General features: G+C 40.3%; 2 protein-coding genes across 5 annotated transcripts in view; both read right to left on the bottom strand.

Moving 5' to 3' along the window:
* Positions 1-10,885, bottom strand: part of MSRB3 (methionine sulfoxide reductase B3) — an 82,757-nt gene extending 71,872 nt beyond the window's left edge. For 2 of the 4 annotated variants that reach the window (XM_040062187.2, XM_058420321.1), the window contains exon 1: positions 10,771-10,885. The gene's annotated coding sequence lies outside the window, so the exon portion shown is untranslated. The remainder of the gene's footprint in view (positions 1-10,770) is intronic. The other 2 variants (XM_040062186.2, XM_040062188.2) reach the window with 1 other exon arrangement.
* A 2,918-nt stretch (positions 10,886-13,803) lies between these two features.
* LEMD3 (LEM domain containing 3) overlaps positions 13,804-20,629 on the bottom strand; it is a 41,494-nt gene continuing 34,668 nt past the window's right edge. Inside the window, exons 10-13 of the mRNA XM_040062399.2 lie at positions 17,319-17,400; positions 14,496-14,601; positions 14,324-14,402; positions 13,804-14,098 (exon numbers count right to left, since the gene is read on the bottom strand). Of these exons, the coding sequence (XP_039918333.1) occupies positions 13,935-14,098; positions 14,324-14,402; positions 14,496-14,601; positions 17,319-17,400 (431 nt within the window). The 3' untranslated portion in view covers positions 13,804-13,934. The remainder of the gene's footprint in view (positions 14,099-14,323; positions 14,403-14,495; positions 14,602-17,318; positions 17,401-20,629) is intronic.

Raw genomic sequence — 20,629 nt, 5'->3', positions numbered from 1 at the left:
CAAAGATTATTTGTCTGGGTACCAATACACAATAGATATGTGACATGAGCAGTTTCTCTCAGGTAGAATATCTCATAAATGAAGCAAAAAGAAAGCCTCCAGCTAACTGGTATGACTTAACAGGACTTCAAACCAGCACAACAAAACAGTGCACTCTTCAGAAGAGCATCGTCTCACTGGTTCCCCAATGAGATGTGTGCAAACCAACCCTGCGGTGGTTTGTTTGCTGAGCACTCCCGACCCGCTCGGCACACAGGCTGCGGGAGGGATGAAGGAAGCTGCCACTTCTGCTGCACAGAGAAGCTGAATTCTTAAACATCACAGACCACATAAATTTGATGACTGCCTTTTATGAGGCACTGTAAGGAAATATAGAAATAATACTTACTAGTCCACTGAAGGAGACAAAGTCCCTGAATACATCAAAGCCAAAAGAGTTGTGATTCCAGACATGGTTTTGCCCTCCAGTTTAATGAGTTCTCAGAGTAAATCCTGTACCAGAGAATAAAAACTCCCAACACTCCCTGCCACAGCAAGAAACTAAGGCATTCTCCATGGATGCCATGAAGTTATTACAGTGTATATATGAAATTACAAACAAGCAATCAGTAGGTCTATTGCTGGGAGATTTTTAAGGTATTTAAACTCTTATAATTGATAAAGTGGTTAGTGCTAATATCTGCCTACATGTATATGCACATAATGTGCCAATAGATGCCATGCACCCTGCTAGAAAAACAAACTTCCAGTGCAAAAGACACATTTGTCTTGTTTGTGTCATTTCATTGATTCTGCATCCTTCAGCAGAAAACATTTGAAAGCTGAATTATTTCCCTATATTTGTATTACTTCCTACTTGAGAAAATATAATTTTTAGATCAGACTCTGAACCAGACCCGAGTATCTCATATTTTGTAAAAAAATGTTTTTAAGTAAAGGGTTTATAAAATTTAGTTACGATCTCTCTGTCAGGTAGTATAACTAGAGCTGTTCAGGTGGTGGTTTCTTTTTCTTATCATCCCAGCTGCTAGAGAAACACTTCGAGCTAAAGACATCATAGCTGCCAATCCCTCCCCAGCAGTCCCTTACATGGAAATTTTCCACGTGGCTTTCTCTACAAACCAATACCGCTCCTCACCACCGAGCGGTGCCAGCTCCCTTTGATACAAACACACCCTGCACAGCCCCGTGAGCTGTCCTTCAAACATCCTCAGCACACACAGGTCTACGCATATGTCAACAGAACAAAAGCATCCTTTAAAGATGTACCTTTGATCACAAAGATTTTGTCACGATGGTATGCAGAGCAGCCTTATGAATATACAAGAAAACCTCAGCCTTTTATCCAAAAATATATTTTTTAAATTATAGCATATAGAAGGTCTGACATTGCACAAATTAAAACAAAACAAAACAAAACAAACAAACAAACAAACAAACAAACAAACTACCATAAAAGAATGCCTTACACACTGCAATTGAACATTTTTCATCCAAAAACCAAAGAACATTTATGCAGCTGAAAAAACCCCCAAACGTCTAATACATAACAAAATAAAATACCATCAAGTAAAACAGAAATTCCTAAGTCTTCTCTTGTCAAGGCTGTACTTTTATTTTCATGAATAGCAGTGAGAAGACACCAGAGCAAGTAAGAAGTCTAACTTAAGCTTTGAGTGAATACTGAATGTCAATGACTGAAAAGTGAGAGAGCAAGGGAAACTATTTCTGTCCTAACAGCAATAAATTTGATTCAAATATAAAGACCACTTGATTTTAAACCACTATCCAGATTTTCTGCTGTTAACCAGGATTATATGTGCCTCTAACTGTATTTAGGTAATTACAGAGATAAAAACATTCAGACTCTCCTTTGTACAAGAGAAAATGTCATAGAGCCATAGAACCACAGAATGGGTTGGGTTGGAAGGGACTTTAAAGATCATCAAGTTACAACTCCTCTGCCATGGGCAGGGGCACCTTCCACTAGACCAGGTTGCACAAAGGCCCATCCAGTCTGGCCTTGAACACTTCCAGGGGCAGCCACAGCTTCTCTGGGCAAGCTGTTCCAGTGCCTCACTACCCTCACAGTCAAGAATTTCTCTCTAATATCTAATTTAAACCTACTCTCAGTTAAAAACCATTCCCCCTTGTCCTGTCACTCCAGGTCCTTGTGAAAAGCTCCTCTCCAGCTCTCTTGTAGCCCCATCAGGAACTGGAAGGGGCTCTGAGGTCTCTCCAGAGCCTTCTCTTCTCCAGGCTGAACAAACCCGGTTCACTCAGCCTGTCTTCACAGAAGAGGTGCTCCAGCCCCTGATTACCTTCCAAAGACAAACTTTTTCAATGAAAAATGTTATGAGGAATCTGTAAGCTGAATTGTGATTTTCATTCCAGTGCAGTTCAAAACCCCACAAATATAGCATTTTATTTTTTTGACTAGCTAAATCAAAATCCTTGTGCAGTACAAGGATCTGCACATTTAGGCATCCTAAAGGTATTTTTCAAATCTTGAACAAAAGAAGCATTAATTCTAGCAAAACTTGCTTAAATTATTTCCTTTCTCTTCAATTCTCTTTTGAAGTGTCCAAAACACAAAGGTGTCTCTTCCACCTCTTTTAATTGATTGAAAATATTTATTAAACTTTACATTTTTGTCAATCCACATTTCCCAGCTCTAAATGTATTCAACAAGCAGAAATACTCATCCTATACCCCTCCAGCTGCACTTGCAATAATCTCTTCTGCAGGGCGAAAAGCACTTACCTTTGGAAAAAAAACCCAGAAATATTTTCTCCTGCTCTGTTAAATCAGACTTACAGCAGTAGCAGGCCTGGCAGCAGCCCCAAGGCAGTGCTGGTGCAGCTGGCGTGGCACCAGTCACAGGGCAACAATACAGCCACCAACTTTGTTCTCCTCTTCCCTCAACCTTCAGCTACTTCCAAGGCTTTGTAATTTAGCTTTCCTTGGATCAATATTCTAGGGTAAATGTTGACATTTTCTTTGCATAATCTTTCCCTAAATGTGACATCTGTTCCACTTCCTTCAGCAGAGGCAGTGGCAGGCACCTGCAGGCAGCGCCCCCACCACAGCCTGCTGTCAGGAACTTTATTAAGCATTGCCCCAAAATGCAGTTTGTTTCTGTCCTACTTGGACTCGTGCTCCAAAAAAAGAAAATCCTGCACTTAAACCATCAGGGCCCCTCTTTCTCATCTTGGTACTGATATTTCACACCACTCTGAGACATTAGATATTCCTCAGCAACTCAGCCATGCCCTCAGAGCATCCTCTGACCCCAGCACAGGGCTCTTCCCCTATAGTGCACTTCAGCACGTTTCAGTGAGGGCCTTGAGCATCCTCGATCAGGACAAAACAATGAAGGACATGCCAGCTCTTTGTCCACCTGAAGTATTTTTGAAAAAATAATTACTGATTAGAATTCTGACATTTGCTCAGTATGTTATTTTTATAGCCTTGGTATGTACGTACAGAAAGGTTAACATTCTCTTACAGTTATGTTTATATTTGAAATTTCTGTGTAGTTCCTAGGTGAAACAAATAAGAATATTACTAAACCATAACCAATTAATTAAGGCCATCTGCAAATTTCACACTTTGTAACCCAATACAAAGAAAATAAAACCAACACATCAAATTTCAGGTTGGAAATAGGACTGTTTAAGAAACAGCAGAGGCAATTGCCTGAAGTAGTTGTAATGACTAGTTTCAGACTTGAAATCTGTTGTGGAGACCTTGCTCTTCCCAAAAATTGTCACTGGAGCTGCCAAAGCTATTTTTTTTTTTTTTTTAAGAGAAATCTTTATCAAAGTCTATCAAGCTTTCCATCTCATTCTTAGGAACTGCACCTCAGGTACTTTAGCTGCATAAATATGAGACTATTAAAAATTAGGCATACTAATGTTGATCATTATATTCCAGGATGATGGAGCTGTCCTGTGTGCCTGAAACCTTTCCCTGAGGTTGTTCTTCCTCTCCTGACAGATTAAGAAATTTATCCTAAACGTTTGAGAAAAAAGGAGGGGAAATTGTTCAGAAAAAAGCATGTACCTTTGAGGATTTTTGAAAGATTTTTGCCTTTACGAAATCTCAAGAGAAAGAGAATATCCATCTTTAAAAGGAAGAAAAGACTGACTGGTGAATTACAAGGCCATAAATTTATTGTTAACACACAGAAGGCTTTTGAAACAAAACACTAAACAATTCACAAACAGGCAATGAAAATTAGAAAGCAGTAAGCCACCATGATGGGCTTGCCAAAAAATCTAACCCCATAACTAACATTCTTTCTTTCCTTGTACTCTACAGGCAGAAGGAAAGCAGCAAATCAAACAGACCCCAAATATAAAATACTTTTAGACAAAGCAAACAGGAAAAGTACTTTTCTTTTGGATCAAGGTCTGATATCACAGGTGCAGAGCTGCTTGAATAAACACACTCAGTGCTTCCCCTACTGACCAGGGCCAAAACTCAGCAAGTAGTGCTACTAAAACTGCAGGGACACCAACCTGCAAGGAATGTGGAACACGCTGAAGAGCTGAGCACAACTCAAGACGGTCTTAACAGATTGGAGAAATGGTCAAAAACCAGCAAGATAAAATTCAATACAGCCAAGTACAAAGAATCACGTTTGGATTTTAAAAGAAATCTTCAAATGCACAAAACAATCAAAAGTAAGAATGCCAGACTAGCAGCAGTACAGCAAAAAAGGATGTCAAAGTTACAGTGATGATAAATTGAGCCAATGGTGTGAAACTATTAAAAAAGTAAAAAAGGCAGATAACAATCTAGAGTTTCTAGAGTTTATTCAAAAGGGGAACATAATACATAACAGGAGGGACTGGGGAAGAAGTCTGGTCTGCTCAGTAGCAGTGAGGTATCAGTTGGAATATGCTTCTGGTTTGGGCTGTAGGACAGAGACAGTTGAGGAAAGTCCAGAGGAGAAGTAAAAACAAAAAGAGTGGTTCAGAAAGCCAAATCCCAGCAAAACTTTTTAAGAACTTGGCTTGTTTAGCCTACAAGAATGATGATGGAAATGGGATAATGCTCTGAAAATCTTCCTCTCATATTGAATAGCATTACATCACTCAGCTATTACACTGTCTTTATTACTGCCACAGTTATTACTTGACTGTCATTAGAGCAAAATGTACTGGTCTGTAATTTGTATGCAACTAAGCAACAAAAAGGGCTTGTTTTTCCCCAGACAGCTACCATATTTCACATTTTAAGACTTCACGGGAAGAGCCTAGAGTCTTGCAAAATATCTATTGTAATCCTTCCCAGCATGGCTCAACAACTGCTATAATAAATTGGTACAAACCAGCATCTGTCTCAAGTTCAGAGGCAAGTATCAAAGCTGCCTTGTGTCTTGGATTAGGGATGCCAGGTAGCAGTTTAGATACCAGGAGCATATGATGGGTCCTTTCCCCGATGAGCCGCTAATTTGGTACCAGATCTTGTCCCTTTCGTGAGCTTGCCGTTTAGTAAAAGCAAGAGTACATAGAACAAGTACCTGCACAGGCAATTTGGTTTCTCTCATGAAAAGAGATGTTAAGAGGTGTGCTGTCAGCACGGTGTATTTTTCCACCATATACACACAAGATCTGATGAAGCACTGATTTAAATTATGGGGGGGGTGGGGGGGGGGGGGGGGGGGGGGGAAGATACAGTCTAAATGTTAAGCACATAGCAGTTAAATGTTAAGGCTTTGACCAACAGGGCTGATTTTCCTTTTCTGCAGCCATTCAAAAGCAGAGATGATAAGTCTATAAAAAACCCAAATAATTTTATTTGTGGAGTTTCTGAATTTGCATCTCAGGGCTGGAACTTCCCATAGCTGACTGATTCACCTCTACTCTTCCACCTGTCCCTGAGCTAGCAGCCAAAGCATCTATTCCTGTCTTATTCCCATCTCTCCCTCACACTTGTGCTATGGCTACTGACAGCGGTGTGCAGGGGTGGCTGACAGATACTAGCCCAAAACAGGCAAGAGCAGTGAGTAGTGACAGTGGCTACTGAAAGATACTGGTGTGCAGGCGTGGAAGCCAAATCGATGTGACCTGCAAGCCTTGGTTTCAGCATTGTGCAGACTGCATCAGTGCACTACTGAATCACTCATCGATTCAAATTCAATTTGAACTGAGTGTAAGCTCTGACAGTTCACCTTCAGCACACATTAGAATGGATCTGCATTTGTTTTATGTTTAATATCAAGCTTCCTCCCAGCAGCAAAATGGGACAATCTGACCCAGGTGGCAAAGCCTGCTTGTATATTCAACCATTTTCCTTAGCCAACTGAGCAACTTTATATCAAGCCAATGCTTGCTCCTGAACCAGTTGCAAGAAAGCCAAGGCCAGACTCACTGTGCTGCATGAAATGAAAGAGACATCCACCCAGCTCCCACCCACCAACCCACCGTGAAGGTCTTTGAAGTTGTTAAAATCACCTACATTCTCTGTGCAGGCAGCTGGAACAGCCTCACCTGCAGATTTTCATGAGAACCATGCACTGGGGAATTGAAAGGAACAAGAACAAGGCAATCTCTCAGCCAGAAGGAGCACTTTGTGGGCTGTTTCCTTTTGGCAACGACTGGCACAGATCATTTCCCCAGGAAGCTGCTAAGGTTCTATGTGTTGAATTTTTTTTCCATTTTCATTGTGTGGTGAGAGTGAAAGTGGTGGCATTTGGCAGCTACATTCCATCAGCAGTATTGTTATTCCCTGGTAGTAAGGATTGTTTTCCATCAGGTGAAATGCAAAGGCGTTGTCCCCTTTTGGAAGAACACAGAGTTAAAGAGACCCGTGGGGAAATACTTCCAAATGCCATGCATGACATTACTCTTAAAATTTCTTGGATGAGGTAACACTTCCCAACAAAACAATGTGTTAGCACGCTATGTACGTTTTGCTAAGCTGCTGCCCACAGTTCAAAGAAATCATCAATCCTGATGTTCAGATGCTACTGAAAGGAAAAAGCAAACTGGGGACCTCTGAGAAGTCCTGTCCTTAGACTTTGTGCAACACTCAAAAGCTGAATCATGTTTAAATCCAAAACTTCCTGGAAATAAATAAGTACTTATGCTATTAATTATTTTACAGAACAATGTTAAACTATAATTTAAGTCTGTGAGGACAGAAAAACTGTGTTAGCACCTCATAAGCGTAAGCATTGTTCTTGCCTGTTTTGGGCTAGTATCGTTCAATTCCTCAGATCTTAAATTCCTTACTGCAAAAAGCCTCTTTATTCCCAGTTCCAGTTGCTAGATTGTGTGGTTTTCAGATAATGCTGAATTGAGGTTGCTAAATGAGAACCAGAAGGCTGGAACTAAGCAGATAAATTATAATTTCCAATTACCTTACCATAAATGGTGTTCCTAAAGAATTCTTCTACCTTATTTTCATGCAAAAAATACAGATCAGCATCTTTACAGACTAAAGACACAAAACCCCCCGTTAAAATAGACAATGACATTCTTCAGCTTCTGGTAGAAGTTAATAATGCAATATGTATTTCCTTCCTTTCTTAAGTAGTTAGTTGACGATTAATTTAAAAACGCTGCTAGTTGGTTATACATTCACAAATTGCCACAGAGGACTTAAATCTTTAGTTTTGTGGGGGGGATTTTTGTTTTGTTTTGTTTTTTTTTTTTTAAGCTAGTACATATTAATAGCTCACTGAGTACCAAAGATCCTTCCAAGGGAAATGAAGCCTCTGAAAATATAACAATAAATCCTACCAAAGCAAGGTGAGTAAGGAAGGGAAAGTTAACTTGTAGCCACCTCTTACTCTATGAGAAAAAAAAATGCCCCCAAACCCCTCAGGTTTTCTGTTGTTTTGTTTAAAAGACCTCTGTCTTGTGTGAAGAAAGTAACTTTGAAATAACTCCATGTATGGACAGGTTTACTCCCAAGAAAGAACCACCCTATTTCTGTCTAGCCCTGTAGCTTGTTCCAAAATAAGCATACCAACTTCAGAGTTACTCAGGGAAAGATAAACCCACACCTGAGTTTATCTGACAGTAATTCCTAACTACAATGTTATAAATACACCAGGAATTTGAGGGTCCATTTTTTGTGGGGGTCTTTTAGCTAAGGAACCCTTAAAGTAGAGCTAGACCCAGCTATAATTAGGCCGATGTTTATCCCACTTTCCTGTCAGTTAAAGCCTCCATAGCTGAGGTTCATACACAGCCTGGGTGCTGCCCAAACGGCAGATTTTAATGAGAAACAGAAATAATAGAAAGGGAGGAAAAAAGGTTATATTCCCTACCTATGACTAATATAATGCTGCACGTAGCTTAAGAGTTGCTCTGTAATGAGGACACACTCACTTGAATTATGCAGCTCAACAAAGCTATCTCCAAATTGGATGGCTTTACTGCATTGCTGGCTTGTAGCAATACCAGTCAGATGCAGACAGGCAGACTTCTTAACCTTCTGTCTGAGAAGATTAAATCCTTAACAGTGTTCTCTTCTCTCCCCCTACTGACTCCTATTACCCCATCTTTTAAAAGAAGCAACAAAAGACCTGTCAACAATCTACCTAATAGAGAAACTCTGTTTTCCAGCATTTCTAATGTAATAAATAGGCTGGATCACCAACGGTACAGAAACAAGTATCAGATTACAAAGCTGACAAAACATGAGTAGGTAAACAAGATCCTCCCATACCTTCACAAATAACAGGGCAAAGGACCAAATACCTCCCTCACGTGCAAGCTGGCCCTTACCAAACAGCTGTAAGGAATTCATGTACAAACAATATGTACAAACAATATGTACAAACAAAAATTAAGAGATTCTTATTTTTAATATACATAAGAGCATGATCTGACGTAAACATCTGAATTAACTCACCCCTGTGAGAGTGTGTAACCGGAAAATGAAAAATGAGCAAGGTCATTCAGTCAAAAGACTTTATTTTTGTCTAGGATCAACTGCTTTATATGGCTTTGCTACCAAATATAGAAACATTAGCCCATCTACAAAGGCACTGTTTTTAAAGATTGCACTTTTGGAACAAAAATGGAACAGTTTTTTCCTCCTGAAAGATCTTTCCAAATTTGTATTACTAAGATCCAAGGTACATCAGATGGGAAAAGGACCGATCAACCACATTCTGGACTGAACTATATATTGTTTAACTACACTAATTTTACCGGTTTTAACAAAGCAATGCAGAACTTTATTTTTTAAAAAATCCTTTTTTAATCTCAGAATTCTAGGATTATTTAGTAACTCTAGTTAAGCTGCTAACCATATTTAATTCCCTACATAAATTTTAAAAGACAGTTGAGAAATACCATTCTAAAATAAGCCATGTCTAAAGCGAGGCAGGCGATTCTTTTAGAAACTATGAGCAAATGTCTGATTAAGATGACAAGCCACATGGAAACTACTCCCAGAATCAGACTCAAAGGGCACTGTTACCAACCAAATTTGGCAGACAGGGAATCATGACGAACTGCAAAGGCACGCAGCAACGTAACAAAAAGTTGGGAATCATCAGCAAATAAGACAGAAAGCACTCGTGTCTACTCAGCAAGGGCAAGAATATAAGCAGGACAAATTCTAAGCATTAAATTCTAGATTCAGATGAGTGGCACTGTGCCATAGTGGGAGTGGAGATGGCTGTTCCATTTACAGGTGACTTGCCATAAGCAAGCTGTATCAGCAAGGCAAAGTGCCTGGCTATTGCAGATTTCTCGTTCTATCTGTCCAGAGAGCGCATCTTCAGAACCATTTCAATAGTAACAACAGAGAAAGAGCTAAAAGCATGACATATATGATGCAAAGTTCTATACTTTCCTAAATGCTGTGTTTAGGGTCAGAACACTTACAGAGACTACCTTACAGCATTTTTCACTAGGTAACAGTTGACATCTGGCTTTATCTGTAGATAACCACTGTTAGATCTGGCATTTTTAACACACAGCTATGCTTGTTTTAAGATCTCTGTGCTTTCAGACAGTCTTTGCTAAGAGGGTGATGGCTGAAAATTCACGTCAAGAAGGAAAGACAGAATTTCTAGTTAATTTGTCAAATACTACAGGAAGCTTAATTAAGTCTCATTTCTGTTTCCAGGAATATTATGATGCACCATGTACAACTTGGGCAGGGGACAGTAAGAAATAAATTTTACTTTATCCTTTGCATCCATTGTGTCTATCAGAAGAATAACACCAAACCGACCTAGTCAGCGAACACACCGGGCTTCCTTAGAAAAACAACCGGATTCTGAGCTCATTTGTGAAGTTTAAGCTCTTTTTAAACCGAGCGCAGCACAATTTACTGAGCTTGGGGTCGCGATTGAACTGAACTCATTGCGCACTTGGTCAAGCGCTGCTTCCCCGCGCCAGCTATTCCGCTGTGCGCCCCGTTTGAGTCAGGAGCTCGAGCTACGGGGTCCAGGCGCTGCGGCGGCCACAGGAACGGCACGGCCAGGATGCGGCCGGGATGCGGGGGCGACGAGCGCTGTCAGGGGCTCGCTCCGTGACACGGGGACGGACCCGAGCGACCCCCGACCCCAGCCCCGCTCTCGGCCGCCAGTAGGGCCCGCGGGATCCCCCTCTGCGCCTACCCGCTCCCCTCCGCTCCCGCCGCGGCCCCGGCAGGTGCGGCCCGGCCCGGCCTGGCCCCCCGCGCCGCCGGGGCCGCTCCTCCCCTCGCCCCCGCCGCAGCCCCCGGCCCGCCCTCCCCGCGGCACGGCAGCGCGGGCCGGTGTGGAGGCGGGGGGCCGGGCTCAGCTCCTACCTGCTGTTCCTACCTGCGGCTCCTGCGGTGGCCGCCAGCGCCAGGCAGAGCGCGGGGAGCAGCGGCGGCGGCGCAGCGCGCATGGGAGCGGCCCGAGGGAGCGAACGAGCGGCCCCGGCCCCCCCGCCCCGCGGGAGCGCAGTGACGGGCCCGCCGCCCGGGGAGCATGACGGGAAATTCCTGGGCACCGGCGGCCAACGCCAAATATGAACATGGAGCCGGGAGACTCCCGCCGCACGCCCGGCACGACCCGGCAGCGCGGGGAGGCGGCCGGGACCCCGTCCCGTCCCGCCGCCGCGGCACGGCCGAAGCGCCCCGTCCTAAAGGCTTAAAGGGTGCGCTTCGGGCAGGCCGACGTAGCGGCTGCTCGCCTCTTTAAAGAGACGTTCCTGCGGTTCCAAGGAGAGCCCCGGCCGAGCGGAGGCAGCCCTGCCATGACCCTGAGCTGCCTGCGCGGCGCCGGCCGGGAGCGGGGGCAGAGCTGTCAGCGCCGCAGCGGCTCTGGCCCACGGCTCCCACCCGGAGCCAGCTCCTGGCTTTAGCAGCGGCCGCGAAACTACGCTCAATGCCCACCGTGTCTAGCTTCCAAAAAGGAGGGAACTGAACGACATCGAACTTCTTCCTCCTCCTGCTCCCTATCCCACGGTACCCTATACGTATGCGGCGCAAATGAACGTAAATAATGGACCTACGCACCCTTCTTTGTTGCTCCTACCCCCCAAACCTTCAACCTGTCGCTAAAACAATTCTAAAACAGAGTGGGATAATGACAGGAAAAAAAGCCAATCGCCTCTGTTAGTCTATCAAAAGCCCTTTGATGACCCTTTGTATCTCAAAATACAAGAAAGAGGCTGAAAGCACAAGGTTAAGGCTCTTCACCTACGTCCTTTAACAGGGGAGACAACAGGGCCTGTCCACGACTTAGGAATCAAGGTCATGTCTCTGCACTCCGTGTGCACAAAATCAGGAGAAAAGCCAAGCGGACAGTTAACTCGACTGTGTGTGTCAGCTCAGGGCAGCACCTATTCACATCCTAACAAAGACTAAAAATTAGTTAGGTGGCTGTAACAAATTAATCTCCCCCTCTGCCCCCAGATGAGAAAAGTCAGAGACACCATATATCTAGAGGTGAGACACATATAAAAACCCCTAATAAACCTTTAATTCGAGTCTGATTTGGGTTTTTTGTTTGTTTTTACAGGGATAGGGTGACAAGTTACAACAAACATCTGATTTTTCTCAAATGTTCAGATATCATACATATTCCCCTGTCTTGCAGGAAGGGATATCGGTCAACTTAACAGTTTAATGTAAAATAAGCTGCATAATAGTACATATTACAATTAAAATGTACAGTGTTTACAAGAAATATATCTTAGAAGCAAGTTAGATGCATTTGCATCGAGGCGACCTTTTAAAATGCCACAGCTATTTTTACATTCACTCTTGCAACAGGTCACAAGATGGGGTCACTAAGGTCAGGTTAACAAATCACTATGATGCACATCAAATACAACAAAATTAGTTTATATACATATATATAATACATATACATGTATATTATACATATACGTATATAATAAAACTCATCAAAAATCTACCAGACCTGGCATAATCCACTTACCCATCAAAAATATGTACTTGTCCTTGGTAAGTAGAATTCTGCATGGCTGATTATATATTATATATACTCATTCATTAGCATCTGAGACATAAAACCGAGGATTTAAAATTTTTCGGTTAACAAACTCTCCAATAATAAACATGGTGCCCACAAAAGCACAAAGGTAAGGCACAATAGGATTTCCTGTTGCAGAATAGTGTGCATCATGTTTACTTAACCGTAAGAAAAACGTGCATTATTTGTGCAAGTTCATGCTGCAGATCCATCATATCTACAAAGTAAAGTGAGTTTCAGTAAAATTTGTGGGACCGGTGTGCTTCCAGTCTCACTTCCTACAGGATGTTCAGCCGGATAACTAGGTAAAATTGTTGTAGGAGTGGGGATTAGTAAAGCCAATTATCTTAGATTTGCAACTAAGCTTCTCAGCAACAATTTAGTACTTCTAGGTAAACATTAGTAAATTTACAAGCTTGGAATCACAAGATTTACTGGCAGCTGCACTAGTTTGCATGAGCCGTTATTGTTGCAAGGAAGTATGTACCTTTTAAAATTTTAACAGATAAATGGTTCATTAAAACATGTTATAATGTACTGGGAATGTCACTTAATCCAACGGTATTTTGTCACAGCCCTGACACTTGTAATAAGAAATACAGCTTTTCACAAAACATTTTTCCAGTATCTGCCAATTGCTTCTTTATTGCTCACAAATTTGAATTCGTTACAATTGGTATCAGACCTTTCACATAAAATCAGTCAGGTATTTTATATAAAACCTATAAAAGATATTTAACCTGTATCCAACACTTAGGTATTTGGCCTCTTGTCCTGGTACAGCCAAAACCATATAAAACAAAAGGTTTGGAATAAAATAGGAAGCTTATTTGCTGCTTTGGTGCAGACATCCTCACAGAACACAACCCATTTTGCCACCACCAGCATTTACACTTATATACAAAACCCAGTACACATCCACAACCAGTTCATCTTCCCTCACATTGGTAATGCAACCACTAATGCCAAATTCACTTCCCCCATACCCCAACTGCAGAAAAAGATTCTTATACAGCAACAAAAAACTAATATTGACTGAATTTTTTTTTTTTTTAACTTATTTACCATCAGGAACTGTAGGTTGTTTGTTACAAAATACCCACAAGATTATTTCACAGGAAACTATGGAAATACAGGAACTCTTCTTTTCTCCATGCTTTTGTATTATCAAAAACACTTCTTGGTGCAAAAATACGTCACCACATCTGCAAATGTATAATGAAATTGGTATTCCTCATGCAAAACTTAAATGCATCGGTTTACTATAGCCCCGGAAAACTCTGTGAAGCAACTTTTTTTCTTTTTTGTCAGCTCAGTATTACTGCCTCATTGCTAAGTCCCTTTGGAAACAAGACTTCTGGAACGTTCAAACTTTTATTTAAGTCATTAAAGTATTACATACAAAAAGCACTAAAAAAGGAAGACGGCAGCCGAACAGGAACATTCCTGTTGCAAGTAACAGTCCTAGCAGTTGTAGAAAGTTTTCTCAGGAACTTCCCTGAGAATTAGTTGTGCCTGTCCGAAGACGCAGATGTGACATAGAGTTCATGTGTTTGTTTGATGGCTTCAGTGGAGTGTTACAAGTAAGAGCCTGGGGGAAACGATGATGATACCGATCTAGTCGCAGGTATTTTACTGTTACCAGCTTTCCTATGAGGCAAAGAAATAGGAAAAGAAAAACCTTCTAGTTCAGTATTATTACATTTTGCTTCAGGATGTAAAACACAAATATGTCGTGACATCAAAATTAGTTTACCAGTTGTTTTACTGCTCAATACTTTAGATACGAAACATTTCACCATTAATAAAAAACCCCTCCAACTGCCCCCATGGGTAATCTCTACCCATGTTTTGTTAGAAACTCCTGTTCCTTACCATCAAACCAAGAGCCATGTAATGCCTTGAAAGCCTTTCCAGCATACTCCGGAGAGAGACACTTGACATATACACAGCCCTAAGTAAGAGAGAGAAAGGGGTTTGGGGTTTTTTGCAAGTCCAGCTGAAAAGGATGAACAAAGTATTAAGATGTTACTGGAAAGACACTCACCTCACGTGAATTTTTGTCAACAGCAATATGAACAATTCCATCATTATCACTACATTTCTCCAAGATTGCTTCTTGGATTGCTAGATGCCAGTGATCGCCTATTTCCCTAGGCAAACAATGAAAGATTTAATGGATTACATAATTTTTTAAACATTCACAACATTCTCATACTTCCCCACTGAGTCTAGTTTCTCTGTAACTTCACATAATTTTCTGGTAAATGCCACTGGGACAGATTTAGTACTTTTCCTACTGAATAATTGGCTCCTATAGTCCACTTGAGAAAAGTCAACCCTACAAATCAAAAGGAATAATCTCTATTTGCAGGGCAGAGTGTTGTCCTAAAATGGGGTTATCCAAATGATGCTTAGACTGATACTTAAAAAAACTGTCTGCCTTGCATAATAAATGTCTAGAACACACAACAAAGTCTGCTGCTGTGATATGAGGGTTCACAATGTACAAGTGAACAAGTTGGACAAGTTGTTCCCTTGATGAGTCCTCCCTGGGTTTTGGCAGTAGAGAGATGATTATTTGCTGTGCTAACATCAATAAAAACAAATTAACTGGTATATTCCCAGGTGATTCTCAAGTCAAGAAAAAAGGCCTGTTTCATGGGGCTGCTTCTAGCAGCTACTGGTGTATCACTGAAAAGAACCCAGTAATTACTGTTAGTATACAGTCACTTAAAGAGCAGCTAGAATTACTTTTGTAATTCATACCTTGCACCCACTGCAAACGTCAAAACAATACTTGACAATCTAATCACAGACACCAGTACATTCTGTGTTTTAGGTGGTGAGTCAAAGTATTCATCCCTTTCAGGTCTGGGACAAGAACATAAGCCTCCTTCCTCTAATGACACAAGCAGATTAATAATACAGTTTGTATTGCACTGAGGGCTTCGGATTTCTATTTGTGTTTTCTTTAAGATAATTCCAAGGGTATGATAAGAACTATTTCCTTAAGCAAACAGTCCTCTGAAAGACAGCCCACAGAAGAATGCACTAGGAAGTAAAATATGGAATTGGCTGAAGTATCGCACTATGAATGTAATCCAGCGGTCCAGTAATGGAGCTAGCTAAACTTTCAAAAGAAAAGGTCTACAAAACGTCAATGAAGAAGTTGCAGTGTTCAAAATAGCTGACTGGACATAGGCACTGAAGACAAGTGTCAAAACACAACCACTCCTAGTCTATAAATGTGGGGGCTTTTTAACGCACCTGCTGGGCATGGACTAGGTCAGTACTGAAAAACACTGAAGCTTACAGCAAAAATATGTGCTAAAAAGGGAGATTGTACTGCCAAAAATAACATCTCAGTAATTAGTTCCATTAAGAGCAGAAATTTTGAACTGCTAACATTCTGAAACAGGAAAGTAGCCAATACAACACACCAATAAATATTACAGTGAAGCTCCAGGAATGGACTTATTTCAGTACCACTCAAACTAACCAATATAACTCACAAAGTCTTCTTTGAAGCAAGGACAATAAGGATGCTGATATCACAAAGTTCTCTGCAAATCTCATGTTTTATTTAATCCTGCTAGAGAAGGATCAATTTGCTTCAAGAACAACACCTAAAATTTCAGTCCTGCTCACCCTACTGCAACCTGAAAATTATTATAGAAGCCACAGAAGCTGGTGTCTTTGACCTGTCATTAAGTCTTAAAGCCACTGAGAAAACGTTTTTAGGGTACTTCTGTATGCTAGGGGTAACACTGTTTTCAGCTAAATTAACTAATAGCTTTTCAGTTAATAAAGCAAGGAACTAAAGTAATTAAGTGTGGCATGAAAAAAAGGCTGAAGAAATACATCCAAACTTTGCAATCACTTTTGTCCATACTTGGATGTCTTCCCCTATTTCCTGTCCTAATCAACAGGCTTTGTTTTCCACTCAACTTCTTATATTCTTCAGTCCCAAGCAGCATCTCACATTTACCCTGTAAGACGTAGCATCTGTATTTTTCCCTTGTATAATCACATTAAGGAATCATTTACTCCAGAGAAGTTATTGTAGTCCCTGTATCTCTTTACAGTGGACAAAGAGACTTCAAAGATCAGACAGGCTTATCTGGCATAACCTACGTGTTAGTTCCCAACTCCTACCATGATCTAGTCCAGAGCCAAAGGGGATATAACACAATAGTGGAGCACATGAAGATTTAAAAGACTACAAAAAAAAATTAGTTATTTTTCCTAATTTCTTGGTACATGAAACAAGGCTTATTACTTTTTCATACACGGTACATAATTCTGAATCATGAGAATCACATGAGCATTAGAAGCCAGTGCGCGGCACTAATTTATTCTCGCTACAAAAATCCATTTGCTTCAAAATTAGGCAGTCACAGCGCCATAAAGTAATAAGTGATTTAAATTCAGCCCTTTAAATGCAAACTGTGCAAGCTCTGTAGCAGTCCAAATACTCCAGAATATTTAACAATACTTAAAAAACTTATAGTCTGTGGTCAGGCCACATGAATCTCCTCTTTCAGCTGATACAATATTTACAAATTTAATTAATGGAGAAAGATCAGTCATTGCTCCAAACAGTTTGACTTTACGCCATATCCTTCAAGGAGTGAGCAAAGACACAGAGCAATACAATGAAGGACGGAAGACAGTTAAGATTTTTTTATGTCTTCTCATAGATGTTAAGAGAAATTTTTTTTTTTTTTTTTACAACCTGTTTGTCTTTTTTTTTTTTTTTTTTTAACATGTTTATGTTTCTTCACTTCTTCCAAACCCCTCTCAGAGGTAAGAAATGGACTCTTCCAAAAGAATGCAGAAATACAGATAGAAAACTGGTTTCACTTACATAACTGGATCAAACATATTGCGAATCTTTAGACATGGTGTCAAGCTGTTTGGTGGTGAATTTCTTCTATCTAGATGAAACGCTAAAAAGAAAAATAAATTAAAATACTAATTATTGACAGGCATAATACCATTGAATTAAGAAATGTCAACTTTATACATTAATACCTTTGTAGTTTTACTCAGAAGAAACTTTCCTTCATATGTGAAAGAATCCAAGCAAATTAAGTTTAGCACAGTCTTCTACCACGCTGAAGAAAACATAACATATTTACCCGAATTTTTTAAACTTAAAACTTATACATTTAAGGCACTCTCTTATAACCAGGTCACATGGAAGGAATTCAGGATATAAAATACCATATACTTGAAAAGAAAGGATTTGCACTATGTCTCCATAAAAGACAAATACACGTAACACCTGGAGTAAATTTTTGGAACAGGAACGATACAGTTCTAACTGCCTGATGAATTTTCATTTCTTCCACTTTGGGGGCAATTTGCTGCCCATCTGGCTAATAAACAGGGAGACCTTAAGATGAATGTTGCATTGCATCTGGAGTGCAGTAACACATCAAGAATGCGCTACAAGGACAGGGCTTTTGTAGCCCTAAATGATCCTACATCATCAGAAGCTTCTAAAAATATGAAAGGAAACATACCAGAGGATAAAACAGATGTAAGAAAAAAAAAGGAAAATAAAAAAATAACTCAAAGCTGAACAGTGCCATGAAATACATTCTGAAATCCTAAAATAAATATTAAGTTCTCTAAAGTTCACAAGTTCTACTTGTGGGAGTCACAAGAGAAGATTGTACCATGGGAAAAGGAATCAAGGAGCCCTTCAGATCCAGATAAGGCAGCTCCATGCCTTGAGAAGGTCCAACAAAGCAGCAACAGAAATGAAAGGGGATAGCCTAGTAAAACAGCTTTCAAGGCTTGAAGGAAGTTTTACTTTGAAGAGTGAGACAAGTAGATTCAAAAGTTTAAACATATGATTAAAAATCTCAAAAAGAAAAAATGATGTTCCAAACTGCTGCTAATGCTTCTCCTTTGCAATCTCTACTTTAGAAAATTGACATATTCAAGATGTTACATTCCAAGGGTCAGGAGTCTGTTTCAGGCAGATGTCTCTGCTTCGTACTGCTGATCTTTCAAAATCTTGAAAGTCCATCCAAAATACATGAACACTGCTGCTCTTCTGTATGCCACACCCAAACAAAAACTGTGTCACACAGACAAAATTAAGTCAACTGGAAGACACTGCTTGTGAAAGACAAGCACTAACCAAGAGAAAATCCACTGCCTGGAGATATGGCATAGAAAACCTACTTCTAATGTAAATTCCCAAGACAAATAAAATACAATTACCAACTAGAAATTAGAAAAGGCAGCCTCCAATACTGCTATCAAACCTACTGCAAGTTCCCCCAAATAACAAAAAACATTCTTATTAAGAATACACATGCACACAGAGTGCCAGTCACCAACACCTGTAACAACTGTCTGCTTTTCTCTTGGGAACAGATTTCTAAATATGCTGGTGACACTGCATCTATCTCTGAGCTGCCTATAGTTGAAGGACAAGTCCTTTTTCAATAGCACATGGTTTTGTAAAGTTTTTTGCCCCTTATTAAAAATTATACATAGGGTATACAATAAAAACTTTACAGAACTAAGCAACATTGAAAAATACACGGACTTACCTTACTCATGGAGGTTGGCTCCAGCAGATCAAGGGTGGGGTGAAATGTCACCAGCATATTCTACACTGGGGCACCACACCATACTGAAGAAGGTGATCTGGGGTGGCCTGGTCATGGACCTGGACCTGAAAAGGTGTGGGGTTGAGGAAACTATGTGCTGATTGTTTATAACTAGGTTTCTTCAGCACATGGTTTTAATCCAAGGATAAAGAATGGTGAGCTTATTTGCAGAGATCCTAGACACAGAGGATCAGCATTTCTGCAAGCTGTTTATGAACTAAAAAAAATTCCATACTGATATTTATGGAAGCAGCTACACCACTGAGCTATCCAAAAGTAACTGAATGGGGAATTCATCCTTTGGTGTAGTTACCTATACAAACCAAGCTTTGCCTATTCCAGTTTCTAATACCTTTGATGTCCTTCTGACTGGAAGATCTCAGTGCTTACTGAGATAACTTCAACCAGAGCCTACCACCAGTACAAGACTAAACTGCTTCTAATTTAATGTAACATCCTGCTGGTAGAAAAGTGTGCCCAGGGCAGTGCAGCATATGAAAATAAAGATGAACTTTGTCTTTTCTCAAAAAAACTTTTCAAAATCATGGTAAATTAAAGTAATTTTTGCAACTTAGATGGAGTTTTTCATGTATAAGGGAAAAAAATTACCATGGAAATCTGTGAGGTGTGAAATTAATGCTAGAACAATAATAAGCCTTAATATGTATACCAGAAATGGCACCAAAAAGAGAGCTTAGAGAAGACACAGGCAAGTTAATGCTGTACCTACACAGCAAAACTGAAAATAGCATAGTTAACTGATGTCTCTTGAACTTCATTACACATCTGTAACAATAGATTCTCCCCCTCCCCCAAAAGAGGAAGTTTCAGTGACAAAGCTGTTCAGAATACAGTACTGACTATTTTAAAAGTTACATTGCTGTGGAGCATACAAAATATTCTTGACAAGGGCATAAGCAGCCGTTCTTGCAGGACAACAGTCTAGGCTACACACCGGTTAACTAAGCATCCCATGCCTTTTTCTACACAGGTCTAAGAAGTAATGCTTACAAGATGAAGATAAAAAGATAGAGATGAAATAGGAAAGCAGAGGCACAACTTGTGTGGTAAGTCACTGGCAGGAAAAAATTCAGGACTTTCATAAATTCCTCTTGGGGATTACTGAGCACTTTCAAGAAAAGGAAGCTACTTTTTATTTCATTCATAATATATTTTGTTTTACTACCTTAAACTGAATATCACAGTATCATTCCAGATTCGAAGAGCAGCAGTAACTGAGCACGTGCTTTTGTCAATCCCTTTATCACTGTCTAGGATAGAAAAGTGTCCCTTACACTGGCTTCAAAATAAACATTGAAGGGATTGTAGTACAGCTTTCTATGCCCCTTGAATTATTAATATATTTATTGTTAAAGAAATTCCCAAGTATCATCACCATAGGTTACAAGAAAGCCCAAAGAATCTTTAGCTGTGAATTTCATGAACCTGGTAAGGCTGAAGACTTGCATCAAATATAGGTAACCACGTTTCTTAAAACGAGGTTTTTTTCAATGTTAAGCCACGGATCACTGCAATTAATTAAGTA

The sequence above is a fragment of the Hirundo rustica genome, chromosome 4 (assembly GCF_015227805.2).
Source record: "Hirundo rustica isolate bHirRus1 chromosome 4, bHirRus1.pri.v3, whole genome shotgun sequence".
NCBI classification, from domain to species: Eukaryota; Metazoa; Chordata; class Aves; order Passeriformes; family Hirundinidae; genus Hirundo; species Hirundo rustica.
Note: the sequence above shows the minus strand (reverse complement) of the source record. Positions and strands in the feature narration are given on the sequence as shown.